Consider the following 23,441-nt stretch of genomic DNA (forward strand, 5'->3'; position numbering starts at 1 on the left):
CCCCCCTCCCCCGGAAACAGGAACCAACACAGGTGAAGCATCTGTCTGCAGAGTCCTCCGTTCCCCCAGAGAGAAGACCCTGGCCCCCAACCGGGGGGCCCTGCTCTGGGGGATCTGGGTTGGGAGACCTCCTCTTAGGGTTCACGGGGCAGCCTCACAAAGGCATCAGGGGGCGGAGGGCTGGCCGGTAAGGCCCTGCTGGGACTAGGGGACTAGTGCCCACCTGTTCCCCTCCTCTGGACAGAATCTAAAGAAATCACAAGGCAGGGCTGGAACTACAGGGAGGTCCAGCCTGCCTCCAATCAACCTAGATTCCCACGCCCCCAGCCCTACCAGCGCACTCCGCAGCCCCTTCCCTCCACCTGCATGAGGAGACACTCTGAGCATCACCTGAAGCCCTGAGTGCTGACTTTGAGAAGCCCCCTCCACGGCCTGCCCACACCTCCCTGCCCCGGCCTGGCTCTGCTACCCAGCATCCGATGACCCGGCAGAGACTGAAGACACTGCCGGTGTCCCGGGACACTCCCCTCCAGTTCAGCTCTTCCTTCCCATCTCTTTCCCGGTCCCTTGACCTTGGGGACTTCCTGGAATTCAGTGTCCCTCTCAGAATGCACAGTCCTGCAGCATGAGGGGTCCTTGGGGTGAGGGAACCAACTGGATTGATGTCAACATCTGGCTGTGAGATGGCAATCTTGCTGTGCAGGATGTTACACTGGGGTAGAGTGTGTGAAGGATTCTGGAGCTCTCGGTACTGTTTCTTACACCTGCACGTGAGTGTACAATGATCTCAAAATAAGTTTAATTTAAAAAAATGCACAGCCCTGAAATAACCAGTTTTGAGGTTGTGCAGGTCCAGCCACAAGTGCAATGGGGCTGATGTAGTTGATTCTTGTTATTGGTAATAATTATATTCTATAAAGTCATTAGAAACACCGAGTTAGCAAATACAGGTATATCGCTTCTAGGGGAAATACGGGGTTAAGCTCCTGCCAGCCTCAGGTCACAACATTCACATCAACAAATCAGCATATAACCTTGCTTTGTGTGTGCTTCTGTTTAAGGACAGCTGGTTTCATATACAGGACCACCTTGGTCATATTTCAGGTTGGTGCCAAACCACCACAATTAAGCGAAGATCTCAATAAAGCGAGTCACACGAATTTTTTTTGGTTTCCCAGTGTTTATAAAAGTTAGTTATGTTTATGAAATAATGCCATTTGCAGCAACATGGATGGACCTAGAGATTGTCATACTGAGTGAAGTCAGGGAGAGAGAGAAATATCGTATGAAATCGCTTATATGCGCAATCGGAAAAGAAATGATACAAATGAACTTATTAACAAAACAGAAACAGACTCACAGACTTAGAGAACGAACTTATGGTTACCAGGAGGGAAGGTTGGGGGCTGGGGGGAGGGACAGTCAGGGAGTTTGGGATTGACATGTACACACTGCTATATGTAAAATGGATAACCAACAACGACCTACTGTATAGCACAGGGAACTCTGTTTGGTATTATGTAACAACCTAAATGGGAAAAGAATTTGAAAAAGAACAGATACATGTATATGTATAACTGAATCACTTTGCTGTACACCTGAAACTATCACAACATTGGTAATCAACTATACTCCAATATAAATTAAAAAGTTAAAAAAAAAGAACTTTAGAAAAAAAATTCAAAAATCAACTGAAACTCCAAAAAAAAAAAAAAGTTATGTTTACACTATACTGTAGTCTATTACGTGTGCACTAGCATTAGGTCTAAACCATCAATGTACATATCTTAATTAAAAAATAATTTATGGCTAAAAAATTCTAACCATCATCTGAGCCTTCAGTAAATCATAGCAGTGACATCAATGATCACCGATCACAGATCACCATAACGAATACAATAATGATGAAAAAGTTTGAAATATTGGGACTTCCTGGAAGTCCAGTGGTTAAGACTCCGTGTTTCCACTGCAGGGGGGCATGGGTTTGATCCCTGGTTGGGGAACTGAGATCCCACATGCTGCCTGGCATGGCCAAAAAAACCCAAAAAAGTTTGAAATATTACGAAAGGGGACTTCCCTGGTGATGCAGTGGTTAAGAATCCGCCTGCCAATGCAGGGGACATGGGTTCGAGCCCTGGTCCAGGAAGATCCCACATGCCGTGGAGCAACTAAGCCCGTGTGCCACAACTACTGAGCCTGTGTGCCACAACTGTTGAAGCCCGTGTGCCTAGAGCCCGTGCCCCACAGCAAGAGAAGACACTGCAGTGAGAAGCCCATGCACCACAACGAAGAGCAGCCCCCCTTCACCGCAACTAGAGAGAGCTGGTACCTGGCAACGAAGACCCAACACAGCCAAAACTTAATTAATTAATTAATTTTTTTTAAAAAAGAGGGACTTCCCTGGTGGCACAGTGGTTAAGAATCTGCCTGCCAGTGTAAGGGATATGGGTTCGATCTGGGACGATCCCACATGCCGTGGAGCAACTAAGCCAGTGTGTCACAACTACTGAGCCTGCACTCTAGATCCAGAGAGCCACAACTACTGAGCCCATGTGCCACAACAACTGAAGCCACGTGCCTAGAGCCCGTGCTCTGCAACGAGAGAAGCCACCGCAATGCGAAGCCCACGCACCACAACAAAGAGTAGCCCCCGCTCACCACAACTAGAGAAAGCCCGCGCACAACAATGAAGACCCGACGCAGCCAAAAATAAATAAATAAAATAAATTTATTTAAAAAAAGAAAAGAAGAGAAATATTATGAGAATTACCAAAATGTGACACAGAGACACAAAGTGAGCAAACGCTGTTGGAAAAATGGCACCAGCAGACTTTGCTCGATGCAGGGTTGCCACGAACATCCAATTTGTAAAAACGCAGTATCTGTGAAGTGCAACGTAGCCAAGTGCAGTAAGACAAGGTCTGCCTGTATGTGGTCGATTCGTGAACGTGAACTCAAGGCACAGGCACTGTGAGGCCCCAGGGCAGCTTATCTAGCACACACGTTTTCTACAGGGCGCGCATCACAACTTTCTTGTGCTTGGGAGCTACCACCTCAACGAAAAGCACAAAAAATGGAAAATAACGCGGCACTGAACAGACAGTAAAAAGGACACTTGTTTGCAGTACGAGAGCTGAGACACGAAGGCAGAGCCGGGCCTTGTTCAACCTCAGATGGGGACACGCACATCGGGAGACTCAAATTTTTTGCCACCCTGTGCATGCCCTCAGGTGACCCCCAAAAGCTCCCGCTAGTATTGATTTGGAGGTTACGAACGAACTGTTAGTGAGTAGGTGAATTTTCAAATACGGAATCAGTGAATAATGAGGATGGACAGTACTTCCGATGGCCCAGTGGGGACCCAGGACTGCCATTAACGTGGCTGAGATGGGGGAACGGCCTGTCGTCCAGGGCGGCCATCCCAGGGAGCTCTCCTGCCCTAGTGTATATACAGACCCTATGCCAATAAAACATCAAGACATGGCTTACTGTTTCCAACTCGAAGTCCAAGAGTTTGCAGGCACCATACACAGGAGGCTTAGCTGGAATCATACCAGAAAGAGGCTAGTGAGTGCCAGGCGTGGAACTCAGGGTGTGGGGACACAGAGCGGAGCACGGCAAGGTACTTACAGTCATCGGGTCTCATCTGTCCCTTGGGCCTGCGGATTGGGGTGCCAGACACCACGACAGAGGAAGCACGGCCGTGGTAGCCCACTGGTAAGTGCAGCCTGAGGAAGGAAGGAGAGAGAAAGCATCAACACTGTTACACGTGCAAAGTAAATTTCAAAATGTTTTCAAATTAAAAATGAAAGGGAGAAGGAATAGTCAGGGAGTTTGGGATCAACATGTATACACTGCCATATTTAAAATGGATAACCAGGGGCTCCCCTAGTGATGCAGTGGTTAAGACTCTGCACTCCCAATGCAGGAGGCCCAGGTTTGATCCCTGGTCAGGGACCTAGTCCCACATGCATGCTGCAACTAAGAGTTCCATGCCACAACTAAGGAGTCCATGTGCTGCAACCAAGGAGCCCATGTGCCGCAACTAAGGAGCCCACCTGCAGCAACTAAGACCCAGTGCAACCAAATAAATACATAAATATTAAAAAAAAAAGTGGATGAGAAAAAGAGAGCTTTAAAATGGATAACCAACAAGGACCTACTGTATAGCACAGGGAACTCTGCTCAATGTTAAGTGGCAGCCTGGATGGGAGGGGACGCTGGGGGAGAATGGATACATGTATATGTATGGCTGAGTTGCTTTGCTGCACACCTGAAACTATCACAATATTGGGGTTTTTTTGGGTTTTTTTAAATTCATTTATTTATTGGCTGCATTCGGTCTTTGTTGCTGCGTGCGGGCTTTCTCTAGTTGCGGCGAGCGGGGGCTATTCTTCGTTGCGGTGCGCGAGCTTCTCACTGCAGTAGCTTCTCTTGGTGTGGAGCACAGGCTCTGGGCGCGTGGGCTTCAGTAGTTGTGGCACACGGGCTCAGTAGTGGTGGCACACGGGCTTAGTTGTTCCGCAGCATGTGGGATCTTCCCGGAACAGGGATCGAACCCATGTCCCCTGCATTGGCAGGCGGATTCTTAACCACTGCGCCACCAGGGAAGTCCTTATCACAACATTGTTAATCGGCTATACTCCAATATAAAATAAAAAGTTAAAAAAAAAAAGAAAGGGAGTCAACATACATACATGGTTCAAATATCGAAAGGTACTCCCAAGTGTCCAGCAATAGATAAACAGATAAGCAAGAATGAGGTCTATAGATACAATGGAATATTGCTCAGCATTAAAAAGGATGGAAATAATGACACAGGCTACACCACAGGCGAAGCTTGAGGACATTGTGCTAGTGAAACGAGCCAGACACCGAAGGACAAATACGGCCTGATTCCACTTACATGAGGTACTTAGAGGAGTCAAATTCATAGAGACAGAAAGTAGCATGGTGGTGCCCAGGGGCTGGCGGGGCGGCGGGTGGAAACGGGGAGTTATTCTTTCATGGGTCCAGAGATTCAGTTTGAAAAGATGAAAAACTTGTGGAGATGGATGGTGGTGATGGGTGCACAACAATATGAAGGTACTAATGCCACTGAACTGTGCACTTAAAAACGCTTAAGATGTAAATTTTATGTCATGTGCAATTTACATTTTTCAAAAAAGCAAAAGGTACTTAAACAGTGGGAAAAAGTATGATTTCCTCCCATCCTCATCTCCAGCATCAATATGGTGCTGATGCAAATACACGCAGAATAACTGAAATGGTTACTGTGTACGTACTCTGCGCTTAGAATACGCAGCATCACACGGGGTGCTTTCCTGTTGTTTCCCTTTTCATGCCCTCCTCGCAACAGCCCTGCACGGTAGGCGTTATGGGACAGCGCTGAGCAAACTCAGGCTCAGGAGCGTCCAAGGCTTGGCCGAGGTGACCCCGTGTGAAGTGCTGCCATTGGAATTCAAACCTGGGTCTCTCCGACCACAAAGTTCTGCTGCTTCCCCTGTAGCCCCCTCCCGACCTACTACAATGGGACCCAGGGACTAGATCATAAAGCTCAGAGCGGGAGAGCCATCCAGAGCACAGGAACACCATCAAGAGCTCTGTTTATAAGACAGAAATATGGGAGAGGAAATGAAAGAGGAAAGAACTTCCAAGCATCCAAACACCATCATAAGGTGATTTACGGTACGGGACGGTATTGCTAGGAACAGACCAATTGAACAGACCAATTGAACAACAGACCAACTGAACAAAAGAACATAATACATAAAAAGTGAAAAACGTTTTTGCATGACAAGATAAGTTAGATCCTGTAATGGGTAGAATATGGTTCCCTGGAAGTATGTCTACGTCCTGACCCCTAGAAGATGCGAACTCGACCTTATTTGGAAAAAGGGTTTAAGTTAAGGATCTTGAGATGAGGTCATCCTGGATTAGCCAGGTGGGCCCTAGATCCAGTGACAAGTGTCCTTATAAGAGGCACACAAGAGGAAACAAAGAGAAGGGGCGAAGGCCCTGTGTAGACAGAGGCAGAGTCTGCAGTGATGCTGCCCAGGAAGGATGGCCTGCAGCCACCAGAGCGGGACAAGCAGGGAGATGGCCTGTCCCCTGGAGCCTCCAGAGGGAGTGGGGCCCTGCCAAAACCTAGATTCCAGACCTGCGGCCTTCAGACCCGCGAGATAATAAATGTCTGTGGTTTTAGGCCACCCAGCGTATGGAAGTTTGTTACACCAGTCCAGGAAACGAATACAGACTCACACCTCACATCACACACAAAAGGAAATCCCCAGTGGATTATAGATCAGAATTTATGCAGAGTAAGGCTCTAAGAAGTACTAGGGAAAAATACTCCCCAAATCTTCAAATTCCTGAGGTGGAGAAAGTCTGAGCACGACATAAAGGTAAATGCCGGGCTTCCCTGGTGGCGCAGTGGTTGAGAGTCCGCCTGCCAATGCAGGGGACATTGGTTTGTGCCCCAGTCCGGGAAAATCTCACATGCCACGGAGCGGCTGGGCCCGTGAGCCATGGCCGCTGAGCCTGCGCGTCCGGAGCCTGTGCTCCGCAACGGGAGAGGCCACAACAGTGAGAGGCCCGCGTGCCGAAAAAAAAAAAAAAGTAAATGCCATGAAGGAAACGATGGACATGTTTGACTTTATAGAAAGGTAAAATTTCTGCATCAAGAAAGAGCAAATAAAGTAAAAAGATGCCACATTGGGAGAAAAGAGTTGCACCGCATTACAACAAAGGGTTAATTTCTATTCAGCACAAAACAGTCTTTCAAATTAATAAGAGAGCACTGACTGTGTAGAAGAGTATCTGTGAAAGAATCTCTAAGCAGCTGATAAAGGTTTTGCCTTCAGAGAAAGGAAGGAGGATGAAGGACAGGGTGGCAGAATCTTGCTTTTTTCCCACTGTTTACCCATACATTCCTTTGGAATTCCGGACTATGTACATGCATTGATGATTTTTTGTAGCTTTTAGTTTTTTAAATGTTTGAATATGTATTTTGCAATATTTATGATATACAAAAAGATATAATAAGACAAATAACCACACAGCACCAACAGGCTGTCTAAGCCAATTAAAAACGCCCCCTTCATAAGGACCTCCCTGGCGGTTCAGTGGCTAAGACTCCGCGCTTCCGCTGCAGGGGGCATGGGTTAGACCCCTGGTCTGGGAACTAAGATCCCGTGTGCCACGTGGCCAGAAACACCAAAAAATAAAAATAACACCCCCTTGGTAGCCCTCCCGGCCCCTTCCCTCTGCTTCCCACCCCTCCTGACCCCACCCCAGAAGGGGCCACCACCTGGAATTTACTGTCCCTTGATATTTCTATACACTTTTACCACTGTCTAGTATTTTTCGCATCTTGTTAGATAAACGGCAATTTACCATGCATTTGCCTTATACTACCTAATCAAAAAAAATCTATTTTCGTAAAGACTGAGGTAGATTTAAGTTTATTTACACGGAGCAATGTCAATGACATATTAAAGTGAAAAACGCAAATGTCAGTCAGCATGGTCTCGTTTTGTTAACTAAAGAAATGAAACGTGTATGTGGCCGTGCGTGTCCGTGTGTGTGTGTGTGTGTGTGTGCGCGTGTGTGTGCGCACCCGTAACCTGGAGAGGTGAAGGCGATGGGCCAGCCACCATTCAGAGTAATGGCCTCTGGGGAGTGGGTTGGGGGTTTCCCTCTTCTCCCCCTTTGCTCCCCTTATTGGCTTAAGTTATAAAATACAACTGTGTGCAATTACATTCCATGTAATGATTCAAACAGCACAGAAGTTAGTCAGCTCTCCCCATCCAGCCACTCCCCTGAAGGAAGTAAAGTTGGTCTGGAATCTATTATTCTGGACTTTTCTCTATGCTCATAGTAGTCTCTGCAAATGTGTGCATGTGTGTGTGTGTAGGTGTATGTACGAGTGTGTGTATATGTGTAGGTATGTGTGTAGGTATATGTGTGTGTACATGTATGAGTGTGCATGTGTGTGTGTATGTGTATGTACGAGTGTGTGTATATGTGTAGGTATGTGTGTAGGTATATGTGTGTGTACATGTATGAGTGTGCGTGTGTGTGTGTGTGGCTCAATAATAGCCTCTCAAAAGATACCAAGGTCCTGGGACGTCCCTCATGGTCCAGTGGTTAAGACTCCATGCTTCCAATGCAGGGGGAGTGGGTTTGATACCTGGTCGGGGAACTAAGCTCCCATAAGTCATGAGGCACGGCCCATAAAACAAAAAAGATATTCAGGTCCTATTCCCTGGAACCTACAGATGTTACTTTCTATAGCAAAGGAGACTTGCAGATGTGATTAAGTCAATAATCTTGAGACGGTAGAGATTATGCTGAATCATCCAGGTGGTCCTGAAACGTAATCATAAGGGTCCTTACAAAGGGGAGGCAAGAAGGTCAAAGAAGGAATTAGGACAATTGCAGATGGAACTGAGACAGGATGGGACCTGGGACCCTTTGCTGCAGTGCCGCAATCCTTGCACATGGACACACCTCTCCATGAGCAACAAAATACTAAGAAACTGTATGGGACTAAAGATAAATGCGTGCATGTGCATACACAGTTGGGGCAAATTCTGGACCCAAAAGATACAAAGAGACCGAAAAAATCCCAACTGCCACTTTTGAAGAGCCTGGGGCAAAAACAGGGTGTCGGGAGCAAAAGCAGGGGGCTGCGCATGCCCCCTGCACACACCACCACCTACGGGGTGGGCAAAACACCTAAGCCACCCCCCTGGCCTGACCCCTGGACACACCCCGACCCTCACCCCATATAAGGAACAAGCTTGCCCCCCCTCGGGGAGTGAGCAATCAAGGGAACCTGTTGTTTGTTCTCGCTCCCCCACGACTGCAGCAGGGGCACAATAAAGCCTTGCCTGAATTTCTTGTCTGGCCTCTAGTCAATTTCTATTGCTTGGGGAAGGCCAAGAACCCTGGTGGGTAACAGAACCAAGAGGGTGGAGTTATCTGAGGCAGGGGTCCCAAGCCAAGGAACGTGGGCAGCCTCTGGAAGCTGAAAAAGACAAGGAAATGGATTCTTCCCCTAGAGCCTCCCAGAGGAACCAGCCTTGCCCACACCTTATCTTTGGCCTAGTGAAGCTGATTTCAAACTTCTGACTTCCAGAACTGTGAGAGAATATATCTGTGTTGCTTTAAGCTACCGAGTTTGTGGTAATTGGTTATAGCCACCACAAGAAACTACTACAGTATGAATGTACATATATTTTTCTTTGTCTTTTTATAAAAATGAGAACTCACTTTACACAATACCTTCACTTCATATATCATGAAAGTGGGGCTTCCCTGGTGGCGCAGTGGTTAAGAATCCACCTGCCAATGCAGGGGACATGGGTTTCAGCCCTGGTCCGGGAAGATCCCACAAGCAGCAGAGCAACTAAGCCCACGAGCTACAACTACTGAGCCTGTGCTCTAGAGACCGCGAGCCACAACTACTGAGCCTGTGCTCTAGAGACCGCATGCCACAGCTACTGAAGCCTGCGTGCCTAGAGCCCGTGCTCTGCAACAAGAGAAGCCCCGCAATGAGAAGCCCACGCACCGCAACGAAGAGTAGCCCCCGCTCTCCGCAACTAGAGAAAGCCCGCACGCAGCAACAAAGACCCAACGCAGCCAAAAATAAATAAATAAATAAAATCTATTTAAAAAAATATATATGTATATCATGCACATGACTTTTGATCCTAAATCTTTCTTTCGACAGCTACAAAACATTTCATATTGTGAAAAGACCATGATTTTTCAACTAGTCCTCCACCAATAACCATTCAGATTGCTTCCAGCTTTGGGTCCTTAGAAAGATTGCTGGTAAACATCTTTGCCCTTGAATTCAAACATTATTTCTGTAGGATAGATGCATGAAAGTAAGACTGTGTGTCCAATGGTATGCACATTTGAAATTTTTACTTTATGTACTTTATGTATTTTCTGTTTCGGTTAATCACAACAAGCATATATTACCTTTATAATAAAGGATATATGCATAAAGTAAAAAAGGCACAGCCGCCAACTACTTTGCATCAAACATTGAGAGAGAAAGCCCGTTTGCTCTTACCCTGCAGAAGGAAACGGGCTGGGACTCCCCCACTTGGCCTGGACCATGCACAGGGCCAGAGTCGTGACTCATTGGCCTCCTGCAGTCCTAGATGCACCCTGGCCTTGTTCTGCAACCTTGGCCTGGTTGCTTAACTTCTCTGGGTCGTAACCCACTCTCTTCCCCCTTCTTCCTCTTGGTTCTGACAGACGCAGCCCCTTCTGGCACAGCTTATCTGAAACACCCACTAAAAGAGGGGAAAGTCTCTGCCCACCACAGTAACTGTGTGTGGCCCAGGGCACTCGGCCTGGGGCGTGTGCCTGCCACTGTGCTCTGAATAACCGTCACATCTAGAGGACAACACACAGCAAAGGGCAAGGATCTTGGCTCTGCGTTCTAGGCTCTGGCAATGGCCTTGACTTGGGTGTTAGGAGACAGCCTTTGGCCCTGTTTGTCCTCAGGCAAGTTGCTCCTTCTCTAAGTCTGTTTCCCTTCCTGTGAAATGGGGGTGTCAGTCATAGCCTTGGTGACCCCAAAGAACCCCTATGAGGATCAAATAAATAAATGCAGCCCCCGTTTAGAGCTGATCACTCTTTGAGAAAACACAGCACTGGGCACACTTGAGGATTCTCATTCTTCGGAAGAGTCTAAGTATGGAGAATGCTGGCATGGAAGACTTGCCAATAGAACCGTAATTCACAGCTTACAAACAAAAGGATCCGGAAGGATGTTAGTGAGTCAGGATCTAATTCCAACCCGTGTTCTCTAGATCAAAGAGCTTAAGGGAAGTCCCCATGATCCCATAGCAGGTCCAGGGCTGAAGGGAGAGGAGGACCAGAGTCTGAGGCCACTGTTTCCAGAAGTGGTGACATCATGGTCATTGTTAGCTTTCCTCCCGGGTTTCCTTAACCTGAGAGGACTTGGCAGCTCCTGGGACAACACGCTGCCGGGCACGTAAAGACAGACTTGGAACTTAGCCACACACTGGTCCAGAACATACCAATTGGGCATCAACGGGTTCTCTGTGCCCCTGAACATGACTCCGACATTGGTGGCGTGGTGCCGAGAGGAATAGAAGTCCGTGTAGTCGCCTGCGGGGGAAAGGTCGGGAGATGCCGTCAGTGACCTGGATTCCGCAGGTCGGAGAAGGGCCAGTTCCCAGGCAGGGTCGGAGCGGGAGAACAAGGAGGGGTGGGCGGAAGGGGCCAGGAGAGCACGCCAGACATGCAACACAAATTCGCCTCACTAAAAATTCGTTTTGAGAACTCCCAGTTGAGAAACGAAAAAGAAACAAGGAGCCCAGACTTCCTGAAACAGACAATGGAATTTGCAAAAGAGTGGCAGACCCCCCTCCCACCCGCGGGCTCCGCTCGCCAGGCCTTTGCTCCAGCTGTGCCTGCCCCGAGCAGCCGGCTGCTCCGTGTGCATCCTGGTAAAGGGACTGGACTCACCTATGGTGGCCGGAAGATGCATTGTGGCAGAAGCCTGGGAGGTGAATGCACTGAAACAGAGAACAAGGGGCTTCAAGGTCGAGCTTTGGTCATTCACAAGCTCAGCCTAGATCATGGCCCAAGTCCTGCTCACAATCTCCAGCGAGCACTTCCAGACTGGCCTGGGGCCACCCCAGGATGGGCATCCACCCACTAAAGACAAGTTGCCTCTCCCCCGCTTCTAGGTTCCACTCTAGGCAATGGGCTATATTACCCCTTGTTTGGAAACCAGACAAGGACACAAATGATGCTGAAGAGGAATGGCTGAGTGAGCAAGGGAGTGGGCCGGTGGGCCAGGCATGGCCTGGACACCCCAGTCCAGGCAGAGAGGGAATCCCAGGCGGCCCAGAGCCCTCTCACCAAAATGCAGCCCAGGTCCGGGCTGGATGAAGCCAAGGCAGCCAACCCGTGACTCAGAACGTCCCTGACGACCACACCGTCCTCTTCCGACAAGCCAGGTCCCCTCCTCCCCACCCACCACGGTCCACGGGCTCCTCACCGCTTCCGAAGCTCTGTGTCATCTCTGAGCCTGGCCTGGCTGGCGGACAGCAGGTTCTGCAACAATCCTCTTGCCTCCTTCCAGGCAGCCTGACCCAGGCCCATGAAGCTGTTGAGAGCTGGCTAGGACCAAGATGCACAGGAAGAAAGAAGATCACACGTGGGAAAGCCCCTTGTACTACCCCTCCTACTGACAGGAGAGAGCCTGGCCAGCTTTCTGGGTCCCCTGTCACTTATCCCAGTTCATTCCAACTCTCAGGACTTTGGTTCTCAGTTCTGTCATCTGTTCATCGAGCTGGGGAGATGTGTCATCTTTCCTGATGGGGCTTCATCCCCTCATGGACTTGCAATTGGCAAAGCCTGGGAGCTCCTATCTGGGACAGCTGCCTGGTTAAGCTTGGCCCCCGCCTGCAGTGAAGATGGCCGCGTTCCTCCAGTGGGGGCCTCCGGTCTGCAGGGGTACTGCAGTCTACACCAATCCCCTTCACATAAGTTAAGAAGAGGTTTCTGAGCCAGTGAAGTGTAGCAGAAAAAGCACTTGTGGATTCTCAAGGCCAGAGTTCCAACCCCAGCTCCAGTCCTTGCAGCCATGTGACCTGGGAGAATCGTGTCCCATTTCAGATTAGACCCTCATCCATCTAATGAGGATTCCATTCCTACGCCAGAGGGTCGTCATGAGAATTGAACAAGAGATGTGTGTAAAACTCCTGACACATAGGAGGTCCTCAATATATATCATCTTCCTTCCGTGGAACGGGAGGGAGGATGCACACCAAAGCACTGGACCGTTTACAGGGAAGTAAATTCACGTCCATCACTCGTGTACGTATCCTTCAGGCTGTCTCCTAAAGTGGTGGCAACACAGAGGGCACTTGGGGCAAGCTGTCCATTCTTCCCAGGCTGGAATCAAACCTGGAGGGCAGGGCCCATGGCTCCCTCCCTCGGAGGGCCCAGCACCGGCCTGGAACAAGCAGAGACTCAACCAGCTTAAAATGAGGAAATGAACCAGTTATTGGAGAGCATCATCTCAGAGACAACTGGGGAGGGCCTAGGACTGCGGAGGAACTGACACTCTTTTTTCCGGACGCGCAGGCTCAGCGGCCATGGATCACGGGCCCAGCTGCTCCGTGGCATGTGGGATCGTCCCGGACCGGGGCACGAACCCGCGTCCCCTGCATCGGCAGGCGGACCCTCAACCACTGCGCCACTAGGGAAGCCCGGGACTGACACTCTTCTCACCCAGGAACCCACCCTGCGCTGTCCCAAGGCTACCTCCTGCCAGCCTGTCTGTCTCACAGACACCCCCCAACCTTACCCGAGTAAAACCTCTGAGCCCTCAAGGCACTACCTCTCTCAGAAACGGAAGGCAAAGGGCATTTTCTTAGTGGCATTTGCAACAAAGGCCACTGAGATCCAGGACAAGCCATGTCACAATGTCCTACCTCATCAAAGACATCCTGGTGTTGGGAGAGGACAGGCCCAGTGAAGAGGTGCTTAATGACACTGAGGTCTAGGATCTGGTCACCAATCGCCACGCCGATCCTTGGTCTTGGCTGGGAGGAAGGTGGCATGGTCAGCACTGGGCAAAGCCTCAGCTGGGCTTGGCTCACTTACCCAGCAAGTCTGTCTGTTTACGAGCCCCTGGCTCTTGTCTTTACATGGCCCTCTGTGGAGAGGGACTGAGGAACTGGATCCTTAGCACCGTACCCCAGCTCCCTTTGCCTCTCAGAGGGCTGAAATTGACCCTGTGATCTCTGTCCGGGAAGAACCTGGTGCCATGTCTGCCTCTAGGACAAGAAGGGAAAAGAATCTGTGTTTCCTCAATGGAAAATAAATCAAACACCCCTTGGAGTGGGTAAGTTGAAAGAGGCCTAGTCCAAGCCCCTCATCCAGGCAAAGTCCCCAGCAAAGCTCCTCAGGTGTTGCTTAAATGCCTCTGATGATGAAAAGCTCACCACCTCACCGGGCAACTGGATTATTTCTCAGGTTTAACCTAGGCCTTCCCTTGGGGGCAATTCCTCTGCACAGCAGAGCGTGTCCCAGGCACAGTGCTGAGGGCCAGGGGCTTGGACTAATGAGCTCTGTTATGGCTCAAACAGAGCAGAGCTCGGGTCACCGGGGAGCATGAAACCAGACTGCTCAGAGCAGGCAGGAAAAGTTCCTTTCTGCACCATCAAATCCCAGCTTCAGCCCTGAGTGTGATAACGTCGCAAATATTTGGCAAAGCCTGACCTTTGTCCACATGGCCCTGAAATTTGCTCATCAACAAGGAACTTGAGAGCACGTCTGCAGACTCGACCTCCTAAAGCTCTGTCCTGAGCTGAGCTTCCAGCTCTCCTGAACCACCAGCTTTGCCTTTTCAGTTCCAGGGAGTTTAGAGGTGGGGCTACTGGCTGGCCTTATCTCCAGTGGCTGCTCATTTCAGGGGGCTGAGAGAAGATGGCTATCCCTCCGTGCACAGGGGTAGACTGGAGCCACACCCTCACCTGGCCCTGAGGCCCCGGGCAGACCCTGCCTGTGAGGAAGCTGCCTGGAGAGGCTGGTCCTCATTCCCAGCTCCCTGGGCCTCATCTCCCTGGGCAATGAGCTGGGCCACCTGGACCCCAGCGGCTGCCCACTTAAGGGATATGCAGGCAGACTCCTGGGCCACTTCTCTGACCCTGGCCCCCACACCAAGCTGCAGGAAGGAGCCGAGGCCACTGAGCAACATCAGAGACCTAATCACAAGAGTGGCTGCCTGCCTCTTCGGCTGCAAGCAATGGCGAGAAGCTGCCCTTGTGTTCCAAACCCTGGCAATTGTGAAACCACATGTTGAATCTTCTAGACCTAGACGTGAGGACCTGAGACAGTGAGTCCCTCTACTTTAACTGTTGGGAGTTATTTTCTTCAGTGTTAGACTCCCGATCCCTGGGGTCCTGCCTACTCTGTCATTCACCATCTTATCATTTTGGACAAGTCCTTGGTCCTCTGAGGGCCTCAGGTTCCCATGTATAACCTGAGGGAGACAAATTAGTAAGAGATATCCTAAGTCTAACTTTAAGAGAATGCGTGTGCATTGCCTCCGCTTTATAACATTTGGTCATATCCGACAGCATGTTGTCCAAAGGAGATCTTTACCCACCTCCCAGCTTGACAGAGGGAAAAGCATGGGGTTTGGGAGCTCACAGCTGTGGGGTGCAACCCCAAATCTGCCTCTTACTGGCTGTGAGACCTGGAGCAGGACTCTTAGCCTCTCTGAGCCTCAGTTTCCTCATCTATAAAATGGGGACAGTAGCACAACAGCAAGTTTGTAGTGAGAATTCAATTAATTAACATCTGTAAATCTCTTATCACCAGACCAGACACAGGGCAGACATTCACTCAGACAAAACAATTTATGGAGCATCTCCTTCAGCCCAGCAGTATACGAAGGCTGCAGAAGCACTGACGATCGAGGAGAGACATGGTTCCCACCCTCCAGAAGCAAAAGGAAGCACACGGTGAGGTGACAGACGATAACTGTGGCTGGAGTTCAGTGAGGGTGCTTAGGGGACAGCTCTCTCTGAGGAGGTGACATTTAAGCTGGGCCCAGAAGAGTGAGAAATCAGGCATACACAGAGTAGGAAAAAAAGAGTATTCCAGATAGAAAGAGCAATACGTGTGAAGGTCCTGAGGCAGGAAACTGCTCTTAGAAAGTTCCAGAAACTGGGACTTCCGTGGTGGTCCAGCAGTTAAGACTCTGCGCCTCCAATGCAGGGGGCCTGGGTTCGATCCCTGGTTGAGGAACTAGATTCCACACGCTGCAACTAAGAGTTTGCTGCAAACTAAAAGATCCCCAGTGCTGCAACTAAGACCCAGCGCAGCCAAAGTAAATAAATAAATATTTTTTTAAAAAAAAAAAAAGAATGTTTCAGAAACTGAAAGGCAGCCAGTGTGGCTAGAGAGAGCAGAGGGTCTGGAGGCAGAGGCAGGGCCGGAACCATGGGGACTTGAGCACCTTGGCCGTCAGCTCCAGATTACTGCAGCGTCTGTTTCTCAGAAGCCACGGTCCCTGTCTTCACAGAGAGAGCCAGGGTCTGCTCTACTAGTCCATGAGCAACCCACGATGGAGGGAGGGTGTCCCGTGTGCCTTTGATCCCCAACTCCCAGCCCAGAATCTGGCCCAGGGTTGAGGTTCATAAGCATTCACTGAATAAAAGAATGACTAAAATGAAAGCCGGATTAATTCACTATTGTTCCACCCAAATTATGCACGGCTGGCCACTGGCATGGAGGAGAGGGAGGCTGTGCGTGGGCGACTAGGTCAGCCTGGAGAGGCAGCCACCACCTTTGGAATGTCCAGTGCCTGCAGCCATAGCTTCAGACACAGCCTGTTCCACTTGAAGGCCCTCAGCCTTCTGCAATGCCCAGGGGGCCCACTCCCAACCCCCAGCACTCCTTTCAGAGGGCAGTGAGCCTCCCTAGTGGCTGTCCTTGCACATTCTAATGTGGAACAGCTGGGGCATGGAGTCTGAAAGCCACTAGCCATACCCTAAGGGGCATTCATTCCAGAATCTTCTGGGAGAGCAAGTCAGAGCACCCCCCCCCCCCCCCAAAGGCTTCTGCCTAATGGATTTGTGGAGTAAAGGTTGAGGACACACAGCTGAGGACAAAGTGTCAGAGGAGTGCAGGGGAGGGCTCGCCAGCAGAGTGCACTTGGCTAACGCAGGTTAAGGTTTAACATGCCTCTTATTTGTATTTGCAGCCCTCCAGGGGACTGAGTGTTACCTTTTTGCATCCTTGCAACAACTGGCCAGGCCAGGCAGTTGTGAAACCACATGTTGAATCTTCTAGACCTAGGCATTTTTTGCCATGGGGGCAGGGAACCCAGTTTCCAGGAAGGGGCTAACTGACAGGAACTCCATTTAGCAAACAGTTCCCGAACACTTGGGCACAAGCAGATTCTGGGCTTCTATGAATCAGGAGTTTACCTTTAAAGTTGGGAGCAGAAAGCTAAGCCCAAAATACCATGAATAAATCCAGGGGAATCTGCTTTCCCCACCCAGGGACCTTCTTATATATTTGTTGATAAACCCCCAGTTTTCAAAGATTTCTTTCTGCCAATCAGACTACACTTACTAAGTGAAATTTCATTTCTCTGCCCAAAAGGGCTTCTTCTGATCAGCAAGGGAATGCCAGGGAGCCCAGGGAGCTGAAAGAAGGCCAGCTGGAAGTAAAGAAACGTAACCTCTTAGATCCCAGGCCTCTACTGCCAGCAAAGGCGCTCATCCCTCCGAGCTACTGAAAATACCGGGTCAGTTAATATTTCCCGAGTTCTAGGGTTAGAGGCTAACCTGGGAGAAAACAACCGGTTACAACGTGGTGCCTTGGGGGGAGACAACAAAGCCAAATGACTTCGGAGTAGGCAGTATGATTGTGTTTCAACTCCTCTGTAATAATAAGAGAACTTGCTCTGCCTACCCGAAAGGGAGACTCATATGTACCGTTTCATTTTGCGTTTAATTCTCACACAAACCTGCAGAAACTGAGGCTGAGAATTTCAATAACTTGCACATCTAGAAAGTTACCAGGAGGGATCTGAACCCACAAGTACTCTCCATGATCGGCCCCTCCAAAGAAAAAAGGCCCTTGCCTCCACCCCACCTCCCATCGCACTCCCCAGGGAGGAGAATGCGAGGCACCGCTCGTTAGGCCCCAAATGACACCGGCGGTCTTCGCGAGAGGCGTCTAGCAGGGAAACGACGGGCCCGATGTCCTGCTCCGTCGGGTGCTGGCGGAGGTGGCAGGGCTGGGCTGAGGCCAGGGGCGGAGCAGGAAGGTGGCGTGGGGGTCCCGGGCGGAGGGGAAGCCCTCCCTCCCCGCGCCCGGAAGCCGAACACTGCAGCTCACGTTGCCTTTGGTGGAGAAGACGCCGTAGGGTAGGTTGTGGATGGGGAAGTCGGAATCCTCGGCCACTGGGACGAAAGACATGCTGGTGGCACGGAGCAGGGTGGCGGGCTGCGAGCTGCGCGCGACCAGCAAGACTGGATTCGCAGAGGTGGTCAGGCAGGGTCGCGCCCCCTGCGGGCTCCGCCCCTTCAGGCCCGTCCCTCCAGAGCTGACGCTGTGACACGGTAGGACCCTGCCCGCCCCCTCCTAGGGCTCCGCCCCTCCTGGAGCCCCCGCCCACCAAGAGACCGCCCCTCCACTAGGCCTGTTCCTCAGCAAACTCCACCCCTGCACAATCCCTCCTCTCCCTGTCACTCCAGCTTCGCAAGCTCCACCCCCGCACGGTCCTTCCGGGCTCTCCCACTACAGTTTTGACCCTTCGCAAGCAGCCCCGCCTCCTCTTTGAAGGTCCTCGTCCCGGAGTCCACCTCCCGGGAGACCTCGGTCCAGCTGCCAGGCCCAGGGGCCCTGGTTCTACCGAGAGCGATCCCCAGCTTGGCGTTTAAGGCTCTGCCCCTGATGACTTCAACCTCGTTTTCCCCCGGCTGCGTGGCCCGCTCTTCTGCTCAACAGAAGTCTTGTTGGGTTTCCGGGACACAGCAGACCCTTTGACGCCAGACGCTGCCTCCGGGGCTGGTACAATGCTTCCAGTCTCGTCCTTTCTGCCTTCATAAACCATGCTAATCTGTCAGCTATGGCATTTCCACTTTATCGGGGAAAGGAACAGTCGTGCCTGTTTTGTGGCTTACATTAATGAGATTAATATTCTAGAAAATATAACTCACCTGTTTATTTCATATTCTAGTGTTAAAATGACACTGACAAGATGTTTGACCTTGGACAAGTTACTTAACCCCTTTCTGCCTCAGCTTTCTTCTCTGTATGACATTGATGATCATGGTTTCTACTCCACAGAGTTGATAGGAGAATTGAATTAATTATGGAGCATTTGTGCCTGGCATAAAGAAACTATTTGTGTGTAAAGATTGAAAGGGGAGACTGAGAAAAAAAATACAGAGAGAAAAGAAAGAGAGGGAAAGGGAGTGAGGGAGAAAAAAATGAAGGAAGGGAGGGAGAGAAGAAGAACAAATTTACACCTTAATCCTCTTTGCAATGCTGGTGACTAACAGCAAAAAGGAGGAAGATTTGAGATCCACCTCTGACAGCACCAAAAGTGTTTAGCTTTAGGCAAGTTAAACTCTCCAATCATCCGTTTCCTCATCTGTAAAACAGACATAATAACAATACCTACTCCAGGATTTCTGTGATGGTCAAATAATGCCTGGCACAGAGTTAGTTATCAATTAACTACTTTTTTACCCCCAGGGACATCCAACCAGAAAGGTAGCCATTTCTTTGTGTCTGGGTTTTGCTTTTCTTTTTGAAGAAGACAATCAAAAAAGGAGAGAACACAGCTATAAAGGTAAAGTGGTCAGCACTGTCTGAAAATACATTTATAATAGAAAAGCAATTTCTTAGAAACCTAACAAAATTATTTCTTTAAGTGGGTTAAAATTAAAGTATAGGCTGCACAATACTCATCAATACACAAACCAGTATTTGCAACACTGACTTTTGATTAATTTGCTTGGGAATTCTTGCAACAGTAGAGTCCAAAGTTAAAGAATTAATGGATACACAAGCAGAGCTGTCTGAAAATAAATTTGAAAACCAATTTAAGCCAAAATCCTAGAAATTATTTTTAAAGGTGGCAGAATCATCCTAAGGTTTGTAAACATAACAGTTTCCCTTCAAAAACATTTCATAATGAATAATAATGATAGATGGAAAGACTTAAAAGTAAATAAGAAGTTGCACCTCCTTTGCCTGCAATGTCTTGCCCATATCTCCTCTCATCCACTATCCTGCTCCCTAAATCAGGTTCAGTCATCTTCATTCTTCAAACACATTTGTCAACAGCCAGTCCCAAGTCTCCCAGCTGTTCCTCCCTGTCTTCCTTCCTCTGTCCTCAACTCTAAAACAACGCTGCCTTTTCAACAAGATCAGCAGTAAAGTGTGTACCAAAGAGCTTGTAGTTAGAATCAAGTATTAAAACTGTGGGTGACTGGGACTTCCCTGATGGTGCAGTGGTTAAGAATCCACCTGCCAATGCAGGGGACATGGGTTTGAGCCCTGGTCTGGGAAGATCCCACATGCCTAGGAGCAACTAAGCCTGTGCACCACAACTACTGAGCCCGTGTGCTGCAACTACTGAGCCCGTGTGCTGCAACTACTAAAGCCCAAGCGCCTAGAGCAGGTGCTCTGCAACGAGAAGCCACCGCAATGATAAGCCAGTGCACCACAACAAAGACCCAATGCAGCCAAAAAGTTAATAAAAAATTTTTTTAATTAAAAAAAGAATACATACACACAACTCTGCAGAGTTAGGGAGGCTGCCCTGCAGTTTGGCTTGGAGAGAGGAGAGGCTGGGTTGGTGGCATCATGTGAGATAAGAGGGCCTGAAACCAGAAGGCCTGAGATGAGGGGGTATTACAAGTAGGGCTGGCTGCTGAACCTCCTCCCTAGGTCCAGATGGTTGGAGCTGACCAGTGGTCACCCTGCAAGGGGCTCCCTCTTGCTCAACCTGTTCTCGGCTCTCATCTCCTGCCCCGAGTGTCTGTGCCAAGGGTAGACCTCAGTTTTGGTTAAGTCTGCCCTGGCGGGGGGGGTGGGGTGGGGGGATGAAGGGCAGTCTCTGGCAGTGGTAGATGTTCTGACTCATTCTGGCAGGTTCCAGAAAGGGGAAAAGAAACAGGACAGGGTCCCAACTCTTGTTCTGTGGCCTTATTATAATAAGAAGCCTTCTGAAATGGAGCAGGACGCTATGGTCTATGCCCCCCATGTCCTCCACCTGCCTTTTGTCTGTGGAAAAACTTTAGCCAAAGGATAAGTTTAATCAGAGAAGTGAGAAAATGCAGAAGCAAAGAAAAGCAAACAGGACTAAACAATAATAGTTCAGTCAGTAAGCAAAGTCAAGGACCTTTAGTTTCCCCTCAAGGGCTACAGATAATATTCTGAGCCATATCCTGTGATCTGTCTTGTAGGTACGGAAACCCGCACCAGGTGGAAGAAGTTAACCACATGATGACCAGACTGTAGCCATGACATAAGCTGCCACAATGCAGAGAACTGGCCTCAAAGAAATAGAAACCAACCCTGGAACTGAAGATTAACTCTAGCTAAAACAATCAAGATGACGCTGATCAGACCACCAATGACCAAGTTCAAGATGACTGTCGGAGCTGACTGTGCTGTTTCTGCATGTAGCCCCCCGCCTCCGTCTGTAAAAGCTCTTGCCCCCGATTGTCAGTGGGGGGAGTCAGCCTTCGGACAGGAGTCCACCCTCCTCCCCGCCCCTCCGTTGCCAGCATCCAAAATAAAGCAAACTTTCCTTTCCACCAACCTTGCCTCTTTATTGGCTTTTGAGCAGCGAGCAGCTGGACCCCACTTTTGGTTACTCTTCCAGGCAGCACCTAATACCTACAGAATTCTAGTGACTCTTTAGCTGCAGGGCAATAAACTATTTACTTGTTCTGTACTGGCCCTGCCCCTCCCCTTAGAGACAGGAACTGTCTTTCTTATTCTTTGTGTAGCTTTGTCAACGCCCAGCAAAACACCTAGCACAGAATAGGTACTCCATAAATACTTAATAATAAGAAACTACTGACTAAAGGCAATGAATCAATAACCAGTGAGCCTCCTCCCCTGCCCCCCACCCCATCCAGGCCCTGGGCATACTGCACAGCAGCTTCCTTATTTTCTGAGCATGGGCTGTGTGAGCAATGGGCCAGGAGCTTCCCCTGAATACTCACAAGCTAATGAAAGCCTAGATGATAAAAACCATGTAAAGAGAAAACTTTTGGGGGGAAGGGTGTAGGGCTGATGTGTGTATGGGAAGGGGTGTGGGCATGAGATAGTTGAAGGGGGAGGAAGATTTCCTAGTTTTAAAATAGACTTGCCAACCCACTAATTATATATAGTGCCTGAAGACACCAAAGCTGTTCTCTATTTGGAAAAAAACATTTGAAGTAACTTGCAAATACACTATATTTTTTCTTTCTCCTCTTTTGGGAGGGAGTGTGTTGAGCATGTACATTACAACAATTATAAAAAAGAGTTTTAAGGAAAAAATATTGCCTGTAATCCCACCATCCTACAGTTTTCACATTTTCATGTTATTTGCTCGTTCCATTTGTTATGCACATGATTTTTCCATCTTTGTGAACTTTACAGAGAGGCAATTTTTCAGTCTTTCCTTACATTTTTCTTCTGAACATTTTTCCTTGTGGTCAAATAGGTTTCATTATTATCATTTTCATCACCTGAAGAAATTGCAATGTTCGGGATTGTAATAATAATGGAGCCATGAGATCTGCATGCACAAAATGTTTTCCTTTTCCTACACTTTTGCCGGAGGGTAAATTCCTGGGTCGAAGGGTATGGGTGCTTTCAGGACCGGAAGTGAGTTTTGGCACCTCCATCACGAAGGGCTGGTTTGAGCCTCTGTAGCACCAAATTCAGTACCTCCCTCGGATGCTAAAATGTAGCACCCAAGAGGCTCCAACAGCTGCACTGCTGGCCTCGTTCACACAAGCATGCCCCTGACTCCCTTACAAGAGAACTGGAAAGGGCTTTCTGAATCCAGTGCGCAGATGTCTTGCAAGGGCTCCGAGAGGCTGGCAACTGCCATCCAGATAAGCAGGAAGTGGACTCTGCCTGCACTGGGAGAAGGAAGGTGGCCTTTTTGGGCAACCCTAAGGAATCCATCCATTCCCTTCTCCCCACCCTACAAATTTCACTTGCACTTGAATTACTTGAGTCCAGTTGCAAGGTCCTCTAAAGGTTGAACTCCTTGGAGAGAACAGAATGTCACTCATGTTTGCACATGATACACAGCGCTCTGATGCTAAAGTGTATGGTATACATGCCAAACACATGGTGTCCCCTCTAAAACGTTCACAATAAGCATTTCTGAGCCTGAGCCTTAAGGAGAGAAGATATTTGCTTCATTGAAGAGCTCGGTCTCTATCATAGCTCCCTTTTTGTTTGTTTGTTTTGTTTTTTCCTCTTTTTCTTGATAATTCTGAAGTAGACCCAAATGAACCAGCTCAATCAGGGCTGGGTTTTTTGCAAGACAAAATTTCTTCTTCCTGCCCTCTTTTATTCTGTCTTTAGTCTGCTTTTATTGTTTCCATGTTTTGATGGAATACTACCTCAAAGCCATATTGGATTTAAGCAGGATCTGAAAGACCCATAAATAAGCAGCATGTTAAGTAGAGAGAATATCAGTGACAACTGACTGGATAATAATGTGTACCATACAAGGAGCTTTCGTTTATTGTTATCAAAGCACATGCAACTTTTCAGATCCTCCTTCTCTGTGATTTCAACAAGATACTTATAACTTTGTTTTGCTTTTTTGTATGAATACTTATCGAAGAGTTTTCCCATCCAAATTTTTCCTTTTCCCATCTGAATTT

General features: G+C 48.9%; 1 protein-coding gene across 8 annotated transcripts in view; it reads right to left on the reverse strand.

Moving 5' to 3' along the window:
• The window catches only part of FAH (fumarylacetoacetate hydrolase), a 38,622-nt gene extending 20,560 nt beyond the window's left edge, over positions 1 to 18,062 (reverse strand). For 2 of the 8 annotated variants that reach the window (XM_033852236.2, XM_033852237.2), the window contains exons 1-7: positions 17,923 to 18,056; positions 13,497 to 13,607; positions 12,056 to 12,177; positions 11,518 to 11,567; positions 11,067 to 11,157; positions 3,631 to 3,728; positions 3,490 to 3,542 (exon numbers count right to left, since the gene is read on the reverse strand). In XM_033852236.2, coding sequence (XP_033708127.1) covers positions 3,490 to 3,542; positions 3,631 to 3,728; positions 11,067 to 11,157; positions 11,518 to 11,567; positions 12,056 to 12,177; positions 13,497 to 13,607; positions 17,923 to 18,003 — 606 coding nt within the window. In that variant the 5' untranslated portion in view covers positions 18,004 to 18,056. The other 6 variants (XM_073801468.1, XM_033852238.2, XM_073801469.1 and 3 more) reach the window with 6 other exon arrangements.
• Between the last annotated feature and the right edge of the window lie 5,379 nt (positions 18,063 to 23,441).

The sequence above is a fragment of the Tursiops truncatus genome, chromosome 2 (assembly GCF_011762595.2).
Source record: "Tursiops truncatus isolate mTurTru1 chromosome 2, mTurTru1.mat.Y, whole genome shotgun sequence".
Classification (NCBI taxonomy): domain Eukaryota; kingdom Metazoa; phylum Chordata; class Mammalia; order Artiodactyla; family Delphinidae; genus Tursiops; species Tursiops truncatus.